Source organism: Scomber scombrus, chromosome 8, assembly GCF_963691925.1.
Source record: "Scomber scombrus chromosome 8, fScoSco1.1, whole genome shotgun sequence".
NCBI classification, from domain to species: Eukaryota; Metazoa; Chordata; class Actinopteri; order Scombriformes; family Scombridae; genus Scomber; species Scomber scombrus.
In genome coordinates, this window is record NC_084977.1 from 7680661 (window position 1) to 7702064 (window position 21404).

The following is a 21404-nucleotide window of genomic DNA, read 5'->3' on the forward strand; positions in this document are numbered from 1 at the left end:
GGTGTTTCTTCTCCTCTCTTGTGCTCCCCAGCAAAGAAGGGAGATGTTCCTGAACAGTCTGGGTCTAAAGGGTCGGTGGGTGGGGGAGGAGTGGTACAATCAGCTTAACAGAAAACTTTCCCATTCAATCACTCTTTCTCTCTCACTCTCTCTCTCTCTTTCTCTCTCTCTCCTTCATACAACCAAACTCCCCACGCTGCTTAGCCACCTCCCCACCACCACCACCCTGCAACCCCCGGCAATGCAAATCCACTGTTGAAAAAAACATTTCATTACAGTTTCTTGAACTAAATAAATACAAGTTTTAGATGTAAAATGTAGGTAAAATTTCACAATTGATTCAATTTTATTATAATTTTTAACCAGATTGTATCCAATTCTGATGGTTAGTTAATGAAAGAAAAATGATCATATAAATATCTTAAAGTTGTTGTCATAGCATCCCCAAAGCCTCCTAAACCTGTACATATATCTCAGACAGGTAATATTATGTTAATATAAAGTTTTATTTGCAGGGAAAAGATGTTATTTTGTGACTTTACACTGAATTTCTCACATCGTGTGTGATTTAAGACTGCTCGGATTGATTTTTCTTGGAGGGAGGGCTGTCAAATGTCAACAACTGAGCCTAACTTGCTATAATAAGGTGAGTCAACTCCAAAGATTTAAGGTATAGAAAGGTCAGACAGGTCAGAGACAGAAGAGTTTCAAGGAAAACTTAAACCCACAGGCTGCACTTTCAGAATGTCTTTTTTTCCCACTCTTCACTTTTTTTTCCCTTTTCACCTTTGTGGCTGTTCAAATCATAATATTCTCTATCTGCTGGTAGTATTTACACAAGTTTGAGGTGGGAGGTGTCTACGAGGCAGGGGTATTACTTAAAAAGTAGGTGAGAGGATCAGAGGGAGGGTTTAAGAATAACTTGTGAAAACTGCCATCAACTGACAATGATGTACCCATGTCCAAAAAAGGTCCCTCTGGTAGAAGAAAGTACTTGTAAGTTAAGGTTAATACTATAAAGGGTTCAGCTATGACCCCGACTTTAATCAGCAGAGAAAGTTCATGTTCAAGCCCAAATCCCTAAAGGCCAGAAAGAATGAGAGTAAACCTGAAGATAGTCAGGAAACACCCACAGCTAACACTACAGATGTGTGAATGAAGTTTTTTGGTCTTCAATGCTAGAAAATGTATCTTTAAAACCGCCAGCGCCAATCACATAGACAACTCGAACTGTTACATTTGGGAAAAAAACAATAAGCGGGGATAAAATTTGGGGATTTTGGAGGATGCTATGACAAAATCAATGAGTGTATCTTTAATCTAATCTTTTAATATATTTGCTTTGACCCAACACATCTGAGCAGATTAGGATTTTAACATCCTGCCATTCATGAGTAAAAATCGGTGAACCACACTAAAAGGATCAAAGTAATTATAAACTCTTCCACTAAAACCTTCCCTTATAACAATTATCTGTCCAGTCAGCTGAATTAAAATCAGTGACAAAAATATATTTTCATTAACTCTCCTTCCCAAAGTGATCACCATAGCTGTTATTACTGTCTTTGTAATTCCAGCACCAGCCTTCTTCATCGTCAGAAGGTGTAAAAAGGTCAGACAGGTCAGAGACATAGATGTCAACGAACACTCGAACACTCTGAGGGTATATGAAAGCCACGCATATCTGAATATATCTGCTTTTTTTTAGCTTTAGCTGGTGTAAAAAAAAATGTGTGCCTAAATAGCATTTTAAAAAGTATCCTCTATAAAAAATAATTTGTGCAGTTAAGTGAATAAAGTCAGTGACAAAAATATACTTTCCCAAAATGATCTTCGCAGCTGATTGGTAACTGTCTGTGTGATTCCAGCCTTGGCCCTCTTCATTCTCAGAAATCAGCAAAGACAATGTTTCCCATTGAGTGGCTGCAGTCACCTGGTCTGGACTCACTGTTGCCTTTGACACCAGAAGATGAGAGCCACGCACAGAAGATGTCCAGGGGGGAGACTGCACACGGGTCTTGTGGGCCGATGTGAGATATAGTAACAAGAATGGAGCGATCACATGTACAACAAGAATAAAGAGTGTGAGCCAGTGGCTAGTGTCACTACAGCTCTGTGAGGCCTGGATGAATGAGAATTATTCTCATCCATAACAACAAAGTCATGTGACGCGGGATGACAGAAGACAGAAATCATCATCATCCTGACGTGAAATTATAGTCCTTAGGAAAAAGGTGAATGAGCATGAACGCTGGTGGTCATCTTGAGATGTAATTACCCCCATAACTCATAATCCATATGACTGGATATGCATTAATGTACTAATGAGGAATCATGCAACCATGTCAGTGAGTGCAAAATGTTAAAGGACCCCTCTTCACATGTTTTAAGACTAATTATTTGGGTCCAAAAAAACTTCATGACAGCTACTCCTTCATTGAAAATCCAGAATCTATGAATATGCAAATAGTTTTAGTTTAAGCTGCTGGAAACAAGATGTCCATTCTCAGTGTATGTGTATAGGCTTTGATTAGATTTTTAAGGCCCTGAAAACTTGGTTTCAAATCTTAAAGATCTCCTCCAAGTATATTTTAAGACATATAAAAATCCTCTTCCGCGACTAATAATTTGTATCTTATAGGTTTTCCCCCAAAAATAGTTCAATTAAGTAGTTAGTTAAGTAGTTAATTAATGACAGGACACAGGATGTCCATTCGAGTTGTATGTACACTGGAAGTTTCAGGTTTTTTACATTATATTATTATTATCTGTTATTTATGAAGAGTTTAACAATAAAAAATAAAAACTAGCTGGTAAACTAAGCTAATGTGCTTTATCAGGATGGTATGGGTATGGTTTGATCAAGTTTGATTGACAGTGGAGTGCCCTGGTGGTTGTGTGGTTAGAGCGCATGCCATATAATCGCAGCGTCCCTGGTCCAAATCCAGCCAGGGACCTATGCTGCAGGTCATTCTCTTCTCTCTCTCCCTGTTTCCTGTCAGCATCTCTTCCAGACTGTCTAAATAAAGGCATAAAAAGCCCCAAAATAATAATCTTTAAGTTTGATTGACAGCCCTAGCAACACGAGCGTGAACAACCTCACAGAGATCATTGGATTTTGATTCAATTGTTGCTATACTCGGATGAGGTTGCAGATTGCAATCAACTGAACACCCCTCCTCCTCCTCCTTCCCCTGGTCTCTCTAGAGCCAATGTTTGGTTTGTCCATTCTGGGCTACTGTAGGAACATGGCGGTGCAACATGGCGATCTCCATGGAAGAGAACCCGCTCCCTATGCAGATATAAAGGGCTCATTCTAAGGTAACGACAACACAAAGATTGTAATTTTCAGGTTATTAAACACTAATTAAAACATACTAATGAATATTATATTCCATTCCTGCCAAATCCATTTCAGTAGATGTCACTAAATTCTACACACTGCACCTTTTGAATAATTCCATGAAAACAGGGTAAACTCCATCTGCTGACGTAGTTCATGTGATATGATCAAAAGCTCTAGAGCAACTTCTAAACAGACTTTGTAGTGAGATTGTTTTCTCAACTGATAATGCCAAAGGTCAAGAATGTACTTTGAACTTCAGCTATCCCCACACTCCTCATCAGATTGGTGGGAATCAGATGTTGGCTCCGTTATAGAGCTTAAGGGCCTGCCCTGCACTGTACCCGCTCTCTTCCCACTCACTGTACTGTAGATGAGCAGGATCATGTGCTGCCAACTGAGTGCCCTCTTTGCCTCAACAGATAGCTAACCAACTATTTTCAGAGCATCGATAGGCAAGTCCTAAACCACCTCTGCCAGTTCATCAGGGCTCTGGCACACATGGCTCAAAGCTAAGCAACTCATGGAGCGAATTCACATACATTTTTCTCAAGCTACGGCCCATAGAAAACCGTTTTAAACCAAATGCCTCACTGCCCCAAGGGGACAGCTTCTATGAAAAAGCACAAGTCCAATTAAGGAACTCACAAAGGTTGCAGGGTTTCGGCTACTGGTCTTCTCTCTATTTGTTCCTGACTCCAACCTGTCAATTTGAACCGGTGCTTGTAACTTCAAGGCTAATCTGCTGTGGTCCATCAGAGAATGCAGTAATTGTACCAAGCATCATTTCGGCAACCCTTCAACCACAACATAATTCCCCCCTTTTCACATAGCAGCCGATTGAGACCTTTCAGGTCAATATAAATTCAAAATGACCAAGACTACTGCTCCTTCACTAGCAGCACAGATCCTCTTTCTTGTGAGAACAGTCTCGGTCTCCTGGGTTTGGACATGGTTCTGCATCACATGTACGGTAAAGGAAGCAAGGTCTTTCAAATCATTAGTAGCTGGTTTAGCCCAAAACAGGCCATTTTTGCAGGGATTATTGTGCTACTGTTCTTCTGTTTTGGGGGAGACATGATGGAATTTGGATGATAGTCTGATCGCACTGAATATTTTCATGCCTCCATCAGAATAGTTGAAGTGCTTACCCTTTGGACAGTGTCGCAATCGACCATGGGTCAATAGTTTAAGCTTCCCAGTAGCTGCGACAGTGCTGGCATAATTCTTTTATAGGTTGTTCTGAGTCCTAAGGTCTTGGTCCCACGATCCTCTGATCCTTTAGGGGTGCAAGGAGCTGCCTGGCTGCTCTGCATTAAAGGCTGTTTGGGTGAACAGTGGCATAAGGTCAAGTTACTCAGGAGATTGCAGACAGGATCCGTTGTATGAAGTGGTGGGGACAAGGTTAATATTAGGTGGGATGTGAATTTAGTGATGTGACGGATGTGGCATGAAATTATTTGTTCACAGGTCATTAGCAGCTGGTACAAGACTTAAAGACTCCATGAAATTGTGTATGAAATGTGATGTCATGCCTGTTAGGACAGTGACAAAGTGATGGATCAGTCTACAGTGTAAACTAATGGGTTATCAGTTAAGGAAAGAAAGCCTGTTTGATTTAATACCTACGGTAGAAAAAGATTTCTCTCACAATCAAAACACTACCGCGCTCATGAATAGCAGGATTCATGTTTACCATGTGTATCTTACTTAAACCTTTTAGCACTAAAACATAACTTCAGCTGGAGATGATGTAATGTCATGTTTGCGGGTAGATCAAACTAACTAATGACATTTCTATCAGCCTCAGCTGTATTTATGTTCATGCTAACATGCCAAACAAAGATGGAAAACATTGGAAACTGAAGCTGGAAATTTGAATGTTCATCTCTTAAGAATAACTAAGGATAATTCCTTTTTTTCAGGTTTTAATGAATATTTATGTTATAGAGAAAATTTGAAACCAACTCTTAAGGCAGTTCAAACATTGTCTATTTGTGTACCTACTGTATAACAGCTCTTGCATGCTCTTAGTTTTGGGTGAGGTCTCGTTTCCCTCCAAGAACTCTCCCTCAAGAGTTAATCCCTTAGTCTGCCTTTCCAGGAATTCATACATAGTTCACTGGCCCTCCTTCCTTTGGCCACAATTATGCATACTTTGATCATGTAAGTTGTACTGCCCTTGTGACTGATCCACTCAGTCGTAAACCAGCGTTTGCAGTAACCCATGAATGCCTAACATCTAAAACCAAACTGATATTGGGCCAAAAGAAACAGAATTCCAGTGGTTTTAAATGCAGTGAGACAGTATTTGCCACATAATGTACTTTCACAATTTCACTACTTATCTCCTTAAAGTATAAATGGTCCTTTCACCCACATTTAGTAGTTACAACAGTGATTAACAGACCACATGAAAAGGGGAAGCATCAATAGAAAGACAAGGAAAGGCTTTTTGAAATTTGCAGACAGGGCCATCATGCTCTTTTGTCTACCTCTCACATGCAGTCACATGCCGCTGCAGACGCAGAGAGCTGTTTCTTCTCCCTCTGTCTGTCTGTATAGCTAAACAATCCTGAGCCAGGCAGCATCCCTCACACCCTCCCCATGTGATCCCAACGCAGCAGCCTGAGAATTCTCTATTGACATGAACAGCCTGACACAATGCTGCTCATACAGCCTCAAACTAACTCTGCCAGCATTAATGCTAAGCATAATTCAGTTACTTTTAATACTTCTAATACTAAAATTAAAGGCAAATACATCCATTAAACAAAGTGTTCAGTGTTGTAATGTTTAATTAAAAAGGAAGATATCAAATCTGCATGATGTGTCCATATTACCTTCACATGAACCACAGGTTAAAGCAGTTATATCAGTTCTCTTCAGCTGCTGTTTGTCCTGTATTAACTATATACTTTAAACTCCTGTGTAAATCAATAGTAGTATATGATATAAATAGTACTTAATACTCATTTTAAAAAATAGCCTCACCTACGGCTATGGGACTGAGAAAGTGACCATGTGCTGTCTGGAATAAAAGAAAGCAAAAATTCCACCAAAAATAGCTCTACCATCTAATTTTCTTTTGTTAATAATTAACATTTCAGTGTATTCATATGTGGTGAACAAGCCAATCAATAACAACAAAATATATTTTAAAGTAGCAATTGTAACTCATTGGCAAGCCACTTCAAACTAGTGACAACAGCTAAGAAAAAAAGACACAAATGCAGAAATCTCTCACGTGAAATGATCCAAAGCTGGTCGAAATTTGGTGGCAGATTTTTTTGTTCATGCATTTTTGTAGTGTAGTGAGAAGCTGGCAGAGAAAATGGGTTTTAAGTAAAATGCTGCATTAACGTGCATGGAGATTGCAGGGTGGAAACAAATTAAATACTAAAATGTGTGTTTCTGATGCAATATGAACAAATCCAGTCACACTGTGTGGTTGCTGACTAAGTTATTTAACACACTATGAAGCCACAGTTGAAGGAGACTGTTCATTCCCTGTCTTTGCTCTGCTCCCCCCCCCGCCTTCAGCCTGGACTGTACTGAAAAGCACCTGACTCCCACCAGCGTAATGTACTTGGTGATTATTACTGTGGGGGAGAAGAAAAGTCTGAAAAGAATGCTAATGATTTTTAAGCCAAATCAAGCTTTCATAAAACAGAAGGTTTTTTTTTTCTTCTTGTGCCTTTGAACTACAGAGAACTATGCACGATTTTACACGAGTTGAGAAGTGGATGCAGATGACTCAGACACACACACACTTGAGTGAGCTTACTACAGCCAGTTACACTATGAGGAATGTGTCATTGAGGGGGTCTGCACGTGGGAGTAGGAGGGGGGGTCTTAAGAGCTACATCACATAACTGTTTTTCCCAGCACGTGAGGGAGGCACGACCCCCCATCATGATGCCGGAGCACTGCTGACAACAGCACGCCACAGAGGTAATTACAGGAGATTTCTTTAATCCCACAGACCTGCAGGCTGACAGCAACATCCCACATCAGGGCAACACTCCACTGCCATCCTGCTACAACCTTTGTGCCATATATTAAAAAAAAAAAAATAGGGGCTGGTAAAGAAAGAAAAAACGAAAATCTGATTTCATTTTGGCTAAAGCACCGCCTGCCTGGTGAAAGGAGGGAAGGAAACCGAAATGAACCTCTGACCTAGTTTGGACGAATTCAGTACAACGGTTTTACAATGAGGAACGCGGCCCCTTAACTCATTCCAAACGCATTTAAATAATAACCTTAATCCAGACTGCAATGAAAAAAGAAAAAAGAAAAAGAATGCAGGAAATGGATGGACTTTTCAAATGATTATCAACACGGCTTTTATCAATTTGTCTTGCACTTGTTGTGTGTGTATTTAAAAAAAAATTTTTTTTTTTTTTAAACCTTTCTAATCCAGCTGTTTGTTTGGGTGCAGTACACAGAATACAACACATAATCATTGCAGCAAACACGTCATTCCATTTCTTTTGTTTTTCAGTTGAATTTATTAACAGAAATGTATTAACATTTAATATGCAGGAATGAGACCTGTGAATACATGGCACAATCATATTATATACATTCTTTAAGGAGACAGTGCACAAACATGGTGTTGGAGAGGAGGGGGTAAATACAGGAATCTTAAAATGACCCTTCAGTAAGCTCTGACTGACGTGAGCCGAGTGAGAAACACTGACTTTTTAAGTTAAAAATGTTGTTGTTTTTATAATAAAAGAAACATAGCTATTACCAACAAACAAAAAATAATACTACTGTTTTGTCGCACATCCATTTTCTATATACAAACTAGGGACAGGTAATTCACACAAACCAGAAGGAGAGATCTACCACAGTGCTAGGCTGGAGCCTTTTTTTTTTTACTCTGTAACTGTAATAATATACATAATTCCCATGTAACACAACAATCACGTGTGCAGCTGATCACCCCATCTTTATTTATTTATTTTTTTAAAGAAACTAAATAAGAGCAAACCTGTCTTTGTTCCTCTCTTTAGCTTATAATGCTTTTAAAGCTCATTGCACATTTCCCCCCCACAGACGTTTGTGTCGTAGTAGAATGCCTGCATGAATGTGTGTATTAATAGGTGAGATTAATGCAGTCTCTGTGTGGCAGCACCTGGAACTCTTCTTGGACTCGATCTGGAAAAAAGGTCAGAGGTCAGTGTCCCGTTAAGTAGTCCTGGGTGGAGTCTGAAGCGAAGGAATCGGCGTCCTCGTTGTCCGAGTCTTCGCTGCTGTCGTCAGCGGCGGGCTCTCCGGACAAGGCGATGCGGGCGTAGTCGTCGGTGTCGATGGACTTGCAGAAATGGATGGCGTATTTCAGTTTCTCCTCCAGCACCTGTTTACATGAGTACCTGGGCAGCTTGAGCAGGAAGAAACACGTGTAGGACTCTGGCAGGAAGTGGTCAGGGGGGTTGTACTTGTCCAGCACCTACAGACAGAGAAGATCAAGTTAGCAGGGTTGTATTAGAGTGTCTAACATCAATACACACCAAATAACTTTGAATTTAAAAGGAATAATTTGACTTTCAGGGAAATATGTAGAGTTAGACATAAAGAAGAAAGTTATCTTAGCATAAAGACTGGAAGCACAGGGAAACAGCTAGCATGGTTCTATCCAAAATGTATAAAAATCCAACTATCAGCACCTCTAAAGCTCACTTACTGTACATGTTGTATATCCTTTGTTTAATACAAATAAAAACTGAAACCTAAAGATGAAAAGTTGTGCTTTTATGGGGGGTAATGTGCTGGATTATTTCTAATCCCAGCGCAGTGACTGGTTACCCAGCAACCTGACAGTGAGGACAAGCCTCTTAGAAATCACTGCTCCCAGATAAGAAATATTCTAGCTCATAACCCCCCCTTCAAAAACACAAATTGTACCTGGAAGGTGAGAGAGCCAGGCTAGTTGTTTTCCTGTATTTAGTCTTTATGCTAAGCTAACCAGCTACTAGCTGTAGCATCATATTTAACCGACAGATACAAGTGAGGTTTTAAACTTTTCATCTCACTCTTGGCAAAAAAGCCAATATTTGCCCTTCCTAAAATGTCAAACTATTCCTTTAAGCCGTTACTTTTACACTTCTTACCTGCACGACGAAATCCCGCCCACGGAAGTCAGCGATGGTGCGAGGCAGACGCGTGCGACCCCAGACGAACCTGAGGAAGAGAGACCTCTCCGTGTTGGAGAAGGACTCCATCACTTCCCAGAACCACTGGATAAGGGGCGACGTCGGCTCCACCCCCTTGTAGGTGGCCACCGACTTCAGCAGGTGGAGCGGGATGTCTGGGCTTCCGCACACCTGAGGAGAACGAGACGTTTAGTGTAAGAAATCTGCACATGGCACCAACAATTTAGTGAGCTAAAACCGCGCTGACTCACCATAGTTTCCAGTTCGTAACCGGTGAAAAGCGACAGCAGGGGAACGGGAACCACTCGAGCCATTCCCTCGCGCACTGCAGACACCTGTTCATCAAATTCATGGAGCCTGTTGAGTGGATGGAAGAAAAGATTTAAAAAAAGGGGTAAAGACAATAACAAAACGTCATATTTTGTTAATTCAGCGTATTTTCTCACCTGTAGTTAATTGCCAGGCGGACGTATTCTGCGCGGTTCTCCAGGGTAATGTGGGAGTACTTGGAGCTGAGCTGGATGTCCTGCCCGCTGGCGTTGGGCACCGTGAAGGGTAAAGTCATGGCCTCAAACTCCTCAGCTGTGGCCTCGTTGTCCCGGATGTACATCAAGCCAGGAATAAAATCCTTATCAACCTGAAAGGAGCATCACAACATAATTAAACAAAAACACAGTAATATCCCCTGCTATGTATATATATATTTATTCATCATAATGTGAGTACGTGCAGCATGTGAGTGTGTGTGTATGTGAGTGTGCCAATGCCCTTGTGTCCAAAACACAGTTTCCTGTGAGCTCCACTCTTTCTTAAGTCTTGTGCTGAAATCATTTTCCATCTAACCTTTATAGTATCTCAAGGGCAAAAAGCACAAAACAAAAGCAGCTTTGTGAGTAAAAAAGGATGCTTTTTTCTGCTACAGTATTCTCCCAAAGACGGTTCAGGAGCTCATGATCACAGCGTGAGGGCAGGAGAAGACTCACGCCAAGCCCTTAAAACAAAAGCTGAGGCTGTGGCTCACAGCTTCTACTGAAATGAAGTTGGATGTTAACCTTTGAAGAACAGGTACATTGTTGGGTTTACAGAAGCGGTTCTCGCTGTGACAGTCTGTACTTCGTGCTATACCATTAAGATCCTTTACAATGAGCAGGGAGCCGACAGGCTTAAGGTTTTAATCTGAGAAGGAATGTATAGGAATGTGATTTTTTTTTGCTGGTTATAAAACAGATCATGAGGGTTACATAAGTTACATAATATCTGACATAAAGAGAGGCAATCCTTTACGCTGCTGGAGGGTGGAGATGTTAATTTACACCAAGACAATTAGAGTTTCTTGGGATGTTAAAATCATGTACAACACTGTGAGCTTTGCTTGTCAGAGTGTCAAGAGTCAGACTCATCAAACTCTCTAAAATGCGAAAACTTGTAAATTACAGGTTTTATTTTAACCTGATGAATGTCACCTGTTCATAAGAGGCTGCGTGTTTGTGAGATTTCATCATTTGCATAACTGACACCCCTAAATTACCATTTAAGGCTTCTCTGCTGTTTGTGGGCAAGTTTCACACATAAGAAAGAGCAAGAGCATTAAATAAAAAAGCAAAAAGAAGAATTTCACATCAGGGAGCTTTAAAACCCACTGTATTATTATTGTTATTATTATTGTTGTTGGAAATCAGCTGATGAAAATGTAACAAATGCAACAATGTCAGCGGTCATATTAGGGGACCTCTGTATTGTCAGGGAATGGTTTGATGTGAAGTTTGATACAAAAACCCTTCCATGACTTAGATGGGAGGAGGTCAAACGGGTTTGACAGTGATGGAGGAGGGCAAGAGAATATTATACAGCTGGTGATGTTACACTGTTGAGTGCAACAGAGGATGTTCACCTGGACAGTGACTTGAATACAGTCAGCTACTGTAGTGAGAAAAAAAATCCTAACAACTGTATACTGGATTTATGATTTATTGCCAAAATATTCTTAAAATATGTGGAATCTCTCAATAAGTTGCTGCCATGATGATACCTAAACACTTGACTTAAAGTCCCATATTTAGCATTTATAAGCAGTGTATAAACAATTAATAAATGTTTTTTATAACACATTAATGTTGTAAGCAGATTATCAATGTAGTTATCAACAAGCTAACTCATCCTGTGCTTATATTAATTTATATCTGTATTGTAGTGTGTTGTACAATATTTATTGCATGTTTATATACTGCTTATAAATGCCAAATGGGGGTTTGAGTAATGTTTTCCCTGTGAACAGAATATTAAATTGTTTATTTTAGTCATTTAACATCATCTAACATCATATTTACCATATTTAAACTACATGTCTTGTACAACAGGCCTGTTTGTTCCAAGGAGAATAAAATAACTGATGAATACGACAAATTCTCTGAAATGACTTGAATGTGCAACTTTAGAACAATATCTGTATGTAGGAGTGATTCTCGCATGACGTTTGAAATGTTAGTTATATTTTCACACTCAATCAATCATTAGCAGCGTTTACTGGATACACACTGAGAGCCCTGTTGTGCACAGAGGCTACATACGTACCTCACTGAGGTCAGCGATGGTCAGGTTCATGCCTGCCAGCTGTTTCCATACAGGCTCTGCCAGGTTCAAACTCAGCGGGCTTCCAGTGCGGATTGCGATGCCCAGGAGCACTCCTACAGACACAGCAAGGAAGAGCACATTATACACAGATCAAACATAAACAATCACTGTATTGTGCAGCGTCTGTGCAGTAAAAAGAAAAAAAGAGGATGATCTATATTAAATGAAGCATGCTCAACAGTTGGGGCCAGGTGTTTTATCAGCAAAAACGCACACCAAGCATTTGCACATTTTTAAAAATAAACATGCATATTTTCAGTTTTTGTTTATCCAGGATTAACACCCCAGAAGACCTGTCTGGGAGATTAACTGGATTATACCTAGGAAGCGGAACATGCTCATGTGAAGAGGGGACTTGGCCGCGGGGTTGAGCAGGAAACAGTCCCTGTTGGCGCCCGACTCGTCCCGGCCGTTGGGGGTGACGATGAGCAGCGGGGTCAGGGCGTTCTGCAGCTCCTCGCACATTTCGGCGATGGACTCGCTGTAGCCTCCGCCGCAGTCATCCACAGACTCCCCTGAGGACAAAAGTAGAGCAGAGCGTCTCAAAAAAATGCACGCAGACCTCATTTTTCTGATACTTACATGTTACTTTTAAAGAAAAAATAGGTGCACACAGGAGACATGGTGTGGCCATGGACACCTACCTACAAATTTGACCTTCCAGACACGATGAGGGAGCAGGAGGTTGTCTGGGCTGAAGGAACTCATCTTGGCACACATCTGACCAAATACAGACTTGGTCCCGTCAGGACCTGCCAGGCCCCCTTTGCTACGGGAACGCTTCACCTACAGGGTGAAGAGATTAGGGGTTGATTTGTTTCTGTTATGTGTTTTAATAACTTCCTCCCAGAGAGAAAGAACACTGACGGGCATGAATTCCTAAGTATGACAGCTCTCCGCACCACTGATACAACTTGGAGCTACACACTACAGAGATGTGTGTGTGTGTGTGTGTGTGTGTGTGTGTGTGTGTGTGTGTGTGTGTGTGTGTGTATGTGTGTGTGTGTGTGTGTGTGTGTGAGCAGAGGCAGTGGCCCGAGCCGAGACTCGATGTGGTCTAAAATCGCAGACCAGGAACCCCTACAGACAGACTGGAGCGTTCTCACACACACACACACACAAGCAAAAAGAAAAAATCCCCTTATGAAAGGCATCACATGTAATGCTCAGGAGCCTGTCTGGAACACAGCCTCACAGTGAGAGAGAGGGGAGGAGGAGGAGGGAGGAGAAAGGAGTGGGCGGGGGGGGCAGTACAGTAAGAGTGAGAGCAGAGGACTTGAAGAGTGACTGTGAGATAGATGATTAGTGTTGTAAGATGTTAAGAATGTTTGTTTCCTACTGCACCTGTATCCTGTTCAGCTCCACCACAGGTCCGTGCTGTCTGTCCCTCACCATGGTGGCTTGGACCACTTTCCTGAAAGCAGCTTCCTGTTCGCAGATGATGAAGAAAAAATAAAAACAATAAAAACACTGCTGTGCCCATTTTCTCATGCACGATTCTGGGTTTGAATTCATAACCAGCCCCACCTTGCCCTGGGAGATCAGGATCCCCCTGAGCGTGTCGAAGCCCACTGAGGGTCCGTGGCCCGTCTGGCCCAGCCGACCCTCTAGGTCAAACATGGGTATGCAGGGGCAGAAGAGCTCGGAGATGTGGTGCAGCAGCAGCAGCCTGTTCCTCAGAGCCATGATGGGGATCTCCTGCAGGTGGTTGTACTCCATGGGTACCTTTAAAAAAAAAAAAACACCACATAGTCAGAGACGGACGGCTTGATAGGCGTTTGTAGGTGTGCGAGTGCGTAGCTTTACTGCCATCTACTGGAAGCTCTGAGGAGAACGTTCTACTTTTCCACCTACAAATACTTCAGAGATATGTGCAGAAGTTCTCTGTGAAGCAGGGGTTAACGCTGTACCTGTGCAGGCAGCTTCCCAGCGTTGGTGGGCTTGCTCGTGGACCAGGCGAGGGTGTGAGCGGATCCGCAGGCCACCCTGTTGATTTTCTTGCCCTGTAGCGCAGCCACCAGCCGTGGCCTCTGGATGGCATTAGTGGTCCCGTCTCCAAGTTGGCCCTCGTCGTTGTCGCCCCATGTGTACACTTCTCCTGAGCCAAACACAACATCAAAGCTTTCCTGTGAAGCTGAAACCCAACACCGACTCGACTGCTTTGGACTCATTGACGGTAAATGGAAAGATGGCAAAGAGTGCAATAAACTGATCTGAAATAAACAAATACATCCGTGGAGAGCAAGAGACGGCAAAAAATATGCAGAAAATTTTCCTTCCTACCATCCTCAGTACAGCAGACGCAGTGCAGTGACCCCGTGGCGATGGCGATGACCTTTTTCCCTTGTAGCCCCTGGACTTGTCTGGGTCTTCGAACGTGGTCATCGGAGCCGTGGCCCAGTCGATGGTAGTCCCCTTTCCCCCTTTGAATGACACAAACATATAACTGAGTCTGCTCCTCAGTGAAACAAAAGGCTGTGACTGATTCACTGCTCTGCACTGTGTTGTACGTACCAGGTGTAGACTGCTCCAGACTTGGTGAGAGCAACAGAAAACTGAGAGCCGCACTCTACTTTGACCACTCCGAGGCCAGTGAGAGAGTCGATCTGTGGATAAGAAATCGATTCATTAATTAATTCAGTCGTTAAGTCAACATGTTAATGTGATGGTTATGTGGATATTTGCATAATTTCTGTATTAACATCTAATGTTATGTTATGTTATGTACTTGCTGCATGGTGTGTGTTGAGTCTTTGTACCACATTCATTTTACAGAAATACAGTATCACGTGTTTAGATTATTGAAACAATGAAATAGCTAATGAAGAGGTCATGGCATATGTACAGGAAGTTGTACACTGTTAATTGTTATATTTAAAATTCTTAATATGTAAATCTACATTTTTAATGTCCCCCTTCATTCAAAAATGCATTTTCCTTTTTGTTACTTGGATGTTTGACCTCCATTGTGCAGAATAAGCCTATATGTGCAGGTTGTCATTAGAAAGTGATTTTTAAATTCAACTGCTGAAGATGGAAACTTTCTCTGTACTCAACTTTAATTTGTGCACTAATGAGCCTTATTTGTGACATCACAACTAGTTAGATACAAATTATTATTCAAAGCAGATTATTTATATTACTTTTAACATGTGCAATGCTTAAATATATGCTGAAAGTACTGAATTGGCTAGAATATAAGATGACCTCGATTATAAGACTCTGGTAAAAGTGAAACAGGCTTTGAGAAGCAGTCAGAATTTTTTCTTTGCACACTGTCTTTTGAGATCCTCATGATTCCCCTCTCTGGTGGACACATTAAACCTGTTTTTACTCATGTCTTTCTTTCCTCCGTGGCAGTAAAACCCCTCAGAGAGCTCAGAAACTCCTGTAAGTTTAACTGGACTTCCTGGACACCTTTAGGGATGAATAACTCTATAAGACTCACTATAAATGGACTTGAAGAAACTTTAAGGCCTAACTTTATAGCAACTGGGCTTACAAAGAACCCATAATGCAACACTGTCTGTCGGAGTCAGTGCAACACAGACAACCTCTCAGTGTTCCATACCTGATATAAAACTACACAACGATTATAAAGTGACACCTGTGCTGACCTTGATTGGCTCTGCTGTGTAATTTGTCGTACCTTCATCGGTATTTTGCAGCCGTCACTGCCTCCGCGGCCCAATTTGCCGTAGTCCCCATCTCCCCATGACCAAACCATGTCATCATCTGTTAGACACAGCGTCTGGGCGTCCCCGCTGCCACAGGCTACATCGATGACCCTGTGACCCTGCAGTGCATCCACCTGAATAAACCGTACAGACACAAACATGAGCTTTACCTTTCTGTGATTGTCTGGGGGGGATGTTGTCAAAAGAAGGCAGAGCAGACGTTTTGAGTCCTGTCATAACACTGAGACACACGTGTTTTTAAAAGACACATCAAAGCTGACAGTTATTTTCTCAAGTACAGCAAGAGTACTGACAAACCCGGAGCGTGCTATATATATATATATACAGCATGGTGGAGAGAGTTCACTGACCAGTTTGGGTTTGAGTTGGTCCTCGCTGTCTCCGTGGCCCAGTCGTCCGTAGCGACCCTTCCCCCAGGTGAACAGCTCTCCACTGGCGGTAATGCAGGCGCTGTGTGCTCCTCCAGCAGCGATGTCCACCACTTCAACTCCCCTCAGGGACTCAATTACACGAGGACGGTCACAGGGGCTAAAGGCAAGATGGTAAATGGTAAATGGACTGTACTTATATAGCGTTTTTCTAGTCTTTCGTCCACTGAAAGCGCTTTTTACACTACAAGTCACACTGACCCTTTCACATACATGCATTCTCATACATGGCAGGGTGCCAACCTGCTCATCAGGGGGGAAGCTCACATTCACACACACAGTCACACACCGTTGGGAGCAATTCAGGGTTCAGTAGCTTGCCAAAGGACACTTCGACACGTGGATTGGATCAAACCACCAATCTTCCGATAAGTGGACGACCCGCTCTACCTCCTGAGCCACAGCCACCCCACAAGAGGAGTCACATTTACTGAAAACACCTCATTTTAACTTAAGACCTAGTAAAGTAAGATGGATGTGTTGTGTGTATGTTTTATCAACTGAAAGTTAAAGGTGCCAAATGTTACAGCAGATGCAGTCCTGACCTTCTGTTCCCGTGGCCGAGTTTTCCATCCTCGGCCTCTCCCCACGAGTAGACTTCCCCCTCTGATGAAAGTGCCAGGCAGTGCTTTCCCCCAGAGTTCACAGCCACTTTCCTGATGAAGACGTGTTGGATGGACTCCAGCAGGGTGGGGGTGGATACAGATTCGGTGCCTCCGATACCCAGTCTGCCCCCAGCTCCGTATCCTGTTGCGTACAGCTGAGGATCGAGATAAAGTAAATTAGAGCAGCATTTTCCTGCACGTCATCAATTGCCATTGTTGATCTATGCTGACACAGGTAGTGCTACATAGTGTCAGATAAAAGGAGACTGAGTGGAGTCTAACATTAAGACTCACCTTCCCATCAGCGGTGACAGCAAACAGAGTCTGCTCCCCTCCAATAAGCTGCACCGGGCGCAGTGTGGCGAGGGCTTCGGTAGGTGTGGGAACTTTGACCTTTGCCCCCTCGATGCCCCCTAGCTGACCTCTGTGATTGTGGCCCCAGCCGTAGATGGTGCCGCTCCCCCCAGCGGAGAGGGTCCAGTCATCCGGCCGCCGGTTCATCCACTGTACGAGCTGCTCGTCGTGCTCGCGCTTGAACAAATCGTGGCTCTCGTGGAGGCTGTTCATGCTCTCGTGATCGGCCATGAGCTCGCGAATTTTCTTTGTAACCTTCAAAGGAAAAATAATAAAAGGGAAACAGATGAAAGAGAAAATTCTGAGCCCAAAGTGAAGGCGAGCACAGACAGCACAGCCTGGCACACTCACCTCGTCCAGGAAGGGTCTCGGTAGCGAAGTCCTTTTGTCCAGCGCCACGGCCACCCTGGAAGCGGTGCAGTATCGGCGGAACCATGCCCACTTGTGTGTTTCGGCGCAGCAGGGTAAGGTATCGAGCTCAAGGTCGCAAGCAAGGGCAACCAAGACCTAAAAAGGAAACATAAAAGTTAACTTCTAACAGAAAATTGTATCTAATAATCTGTGGAATCTACCTCACTCCACTTTTTACCTTGAAAAATGGACTGTGTAGAAGCTGCTTCCCTCCTCTGACGATGGGGTCCTCGTACTCATACTGCCTCTGCAGAGCCTCTGGTAGCCCCTTCACCAGGGCAGCCAGCGCACTGCCTGTGAAACTCTGAGACAGAACAGATTATTTTATTTTCATTAAAATGCTGGCTTCAATTTACTAATAAGAGACTTGGCTCTGCATTGATTATTCCTGTTTTTGTTCACTGCTGCATTTCTCAAAGAATTACACAAAGCATAATAGGATGATAGTGTATTATAATAAAATAAAAAGATGAAGCTCTGCAGTGGATGATGTACAAGGGGAAGGAAAGACGGGTTATGCAGAGGACGTAAAACTAAATCTATAACAACAAGGTGCAATATTAGAAAGGAAAATGTAAATAGTCCAAAAAATAGTCACAAATCATATCATAAATCATAAAAATGTGAATAACAATAAACAAAATTACTACTGAAGAGAGACAACTAAATAAATGAAACTGATAATATGAAATTATCCGCTTATGCATAAGATGACAGAAGTGAATTTTACACTGAAAATCCAATAATGAAAAGGGAATTGCATCAAAATGAGTTAGCTTGCCACTCTTTTGTTAAATTAACACAACATTGATCTCAGTTGAGCTGTTTGCTGAGTGCGATGGGACTGTACTCACCATAGAGCGAGCCTCGCCTTCACTGTCTCCCAGCAGCCTGTTTATATTGATGGACTGACCGTACTCTGTGGTCAGAAGCTTTCTTAGCCTCTGCAGAGCCCACATTCTGTGTCCGGCAGCTGTAAAAACACAAAGTAACGATTAAATCAGCATGAGGCACAACCGAGAATACATTCATAGCACACTGTTAAATAAAATAAAAATCATAAATAAAAATCTGGTTGAACTGGTTGTACCTAAAGCACTTAGCTGAGCGCAAGCAGCGAGGGACGCAGCTAGACGAGGCACGATGCCTCTGTTGGAGGCGAAGTTGAGCCTGAAGTCCAGGAGACATGTAACCAAGTCCATGGAGGGGCAGGACAAGATGGAGCGGTCGGACAGCAAGTCTTTAGGACCTGGGGAAAGACATACAAACCTCAGTGTCAGTGCTATTTCAGACATTCCACAACAATACACAGGGTTTTCCCTTTTTCTATCACTCAGTGCAGTTTAATATCTAGCGAGGAGACTAGTGTCAGCATTGTGTTATATGTGTTAGAAGTGGCTCACCAGCAGCAGGCATGATGGGGTAGACAGTGAAGCGCCAGCCCCAGCCATTAACTGAGCCATCACTGGTAAATTTCCATTTGAGCTCATCTCCTGGAATCCTTAATTCACTGGACCAGTCGGACCACTCCCGACCTGAAACACACACACGCAACATTAATTCGTGGCTAAATTTTGGCTATATTTGATGACAATCTAGTTTTCCTCTCATCACCTGATCTGACAGAGACGATCCTATTGGCTCCATCCATGATTGTAAGCGGGTCGTGGCGTCTTTCGGTTGAACACTGTCGATCAAACTCTATCCTGAGACCTTCAGCACCTATAAGACGAAATAAAAGTTGAAACTATGACAGCCTAAAAGATGATCCTGTTTATTCAAGTTTCTCAAGAAGCTTTATTTTCTTACCTGGGATTTTTACAGTGCCACTGGTAGAGGTGTCATCTGTATACGGGTGGCTGCTCTCCACGACGACTGGCTGCGAGGACAGACGGCCGCTCTGAGAGTCCGTGGCGACGTCCTCCAGTTCGGTGACACACAACTCCAGCAGCATGTCAGCAACCTGCGCACCACAGACACCAACATGTCTAACGTTAATAAAATCATAGGCCTACATACATGCAGAATCTAACAGAGAATACAGTAAATTACCTGAGGATAAGCTGTACCCATGCCAGACAGGACAGCAGACAGCACCTCTTTGCCCTTCTCTCCAGAGCGACAGGACACCGCCAGCTTGAGCAGGTCCACCATTACTCGTGTGTCATCGGGCACGAGCAGACTCGTGAACTCATCCAGGTACTGAGGCTCAGGACCGACCACTTTACTCTGGCTCTCAGAATCCTTGAAGAAAAACGTGCAAATTAAAAAAAATTTAAAAAAGGGACTAATTTGAATGAGTCAGGTCTATGATGTTGAGGATAAAGACTTAACAAAACATACTCTAACCTCTTTTGTTTTAGTCATGGTCTCAGCTATGATGCTGGCTGCTCCGGGGTCGTCGGTGACAGGTATGAAAGGACGTGAAGAGGCACCAGAGGCAGAGGGAGTCACAGCTGATGACGGGGTGACGGCATCTTCTGAGGAGGGAACCTGCTCACACACACACACACAGGATTACACTCATGGCAGGGCCGGGATCACACATTGACATTTTGTTTTAAAATGTCAGAACCTGTTTACATGAACTAAAACCTGTATGACAGAGTCAAATATGCTTTTATTTTATATGGAGTTATACATTTCTATAACCACAATTAATTTTTGCATAGCTGGAATACATTATCTGTTTCTGCATTGTTTTTCCACATACTTCCATTAAATTAAAAATGTCATCTATGAAATATATGCAAATCCAAAATTGTCTGTGGGTTTGAGGAGAGTGATCCTTATGTTGAGAACTTTTAAAGAGTACCATTACTATCACAACGAAGTTTCCCTGCTTTTCTGTTTAATGAGCCGGCGGACATTTTATTACACCCAGGATGCAAATGGGAGAAAGTTTTAGTAGAAGAGTTAGTAATTATAAGCAAAGCCCTGTGAGAGTTTCTGCTCTTTTCAGGTAGGCCACAAATATAGTTTGCTGATGGTTGCAGCTGCACACCTGATCATTATGAAGAAAAATGCATGTTGCATGGTCCGCTGTTTTCCAGTGAATCAGCACAAAATGCAATGAAGGCAGCACTTTAATTCAAAAAAGACAAACAGCATGCCACCCCTTCCTCCTCCTCCTCCTCCTCCTCTTCGCTGGCGTTTGTTAAATGATAAACTTTATTAAAGACAAAGCTGCGTGTACATATAGTGTTCCTCACCTCTCCCTTCTTCTCTTGCCAGGGATTAGGGCTGACCCGTTCCTCCGTTTCAGGTGGGACAGGAGGGCCTTCTTCGTCGCTCACGGTGGACGAGGACGAGGAGTCTGACGGGGGAACAGGTGAGCTGGAAGGACACTCTGCTGGCAGGATCATGCTGGCTGGCATCAGAGCGCCAACCACTGCATCCCTGGGGGAACACACAACATGTCCTGTCAACAGTAATACCAACTAATGACAAACACCAGGGCCAGTCAGCAGATTCGATTATTTAGAGGTCAAATACACTTTGATATCCTCCTGCCTCAACGGTACTTCACTCAACTCTAGTTTGTCTATGCAGAAATTTAAACTTACAGGATTTCAACAGTTTTTTCTTACGACTGTAATCCTATCCTGAATCTTTAATGTCTTTATCTAGTTACATGTTTACTTCAGAGACAATTTTATGATCTTACTTATCATAATACAAGCACATTGATATGTAGCATCTAGCTACATTACAGACTTCTTTACTCTGCACATCTGATATTATCCTGTATTCTTAGCTACGGTTCCTTTAGT

General features: G+C 42.6%; 1 protein-coding gene across 9 annotated transcripts in view; it reads right to left on the bottom strand.

Annotated features, from left to right (window-relative positions):
- Positions 1–7841: 7841 nt before the first annotated feature.
- herc2 (HECT and RLD domain containing E3 ubiquitin protein ligase 2) overlaps positions 7842–21404 on the bottom strand; it is a 44418-nt gene continuing 30855 nt past the window's right edge. For all 9 annotated transcript variants that reach the window (XM_062423471.1, XM_062423470.1, XM_062423468.1 and 6 more), the window contains 26 exons: positions 20844–21030; positions 19981–20124; positions 19684–19875; positions 19441–19594; positions 19246–19353; positions 19035–19166; positions 18722–18880; positions 18486–18604; positions 17810–17935; positions 17572–17727; positions 17161–17475; positions 16807–17021; positions 16184–16361; positions 15785–15946; positions 14650–14741; positions 14419–14558; positions 14046–14233; positions 13663–13860; positions 13480–13563; positions 12780–12921; positions 12456–12650; positions 12076–12188; positions 9951–10141; positions 9756–9861; positions 9463–9675; positions 7842–8801 (listed from right to left, as the gene is read on the bottom strand). In XM_062423471.1, coding sequence (XP_062279455.1) covers positions 8529–8801; positions 9463–9675; positions 9756–9861; positions 9951–10141; positions 12076–12188; positions 12456–12650; positions 12780–12921; positions 13480–13563; positions 13663–13860; positions 14046–14233; positions 14419–14558; positions 14650–14741; positions 15785–15946; positions 16184–16361; positions 16807–17021; positions 17161–17475; positions 17572–17727; positions 17810–17935; positions 18486–18604; positions 18722–18880; positions 19035–19166; positions 19246–19353; positions 19441–19594; positions 19684–19875; positions 19981–20124; positions 20844–21030 — 4282 coding nt within the window. In that variant the 3' untranslated portion in view covers positions 7842–8528. The remainder of the gene's footprint in view (positions 8802–9462; positions 9676–9755; positions 9862–9950; positions 10142–12075; positions 12189–12455; positions 12651–12779; positions 12922–13479; positions 13564–13662; positions 13861–14045; positions 14234–14418; positions 14559–14649; positions 14742–15784; positions 15947–16183; positions 16362–16806; positions 17022–17160; positions 17476–17571; positions 17728–17809; positions 17936–18485; positions 18605–18721; positions 18881–19034; positions 19167–19245; positions 19354–19440; positions 19595–19683; positions 19876–19980; positions 20125–20843; positions 21031–21404) is intronic.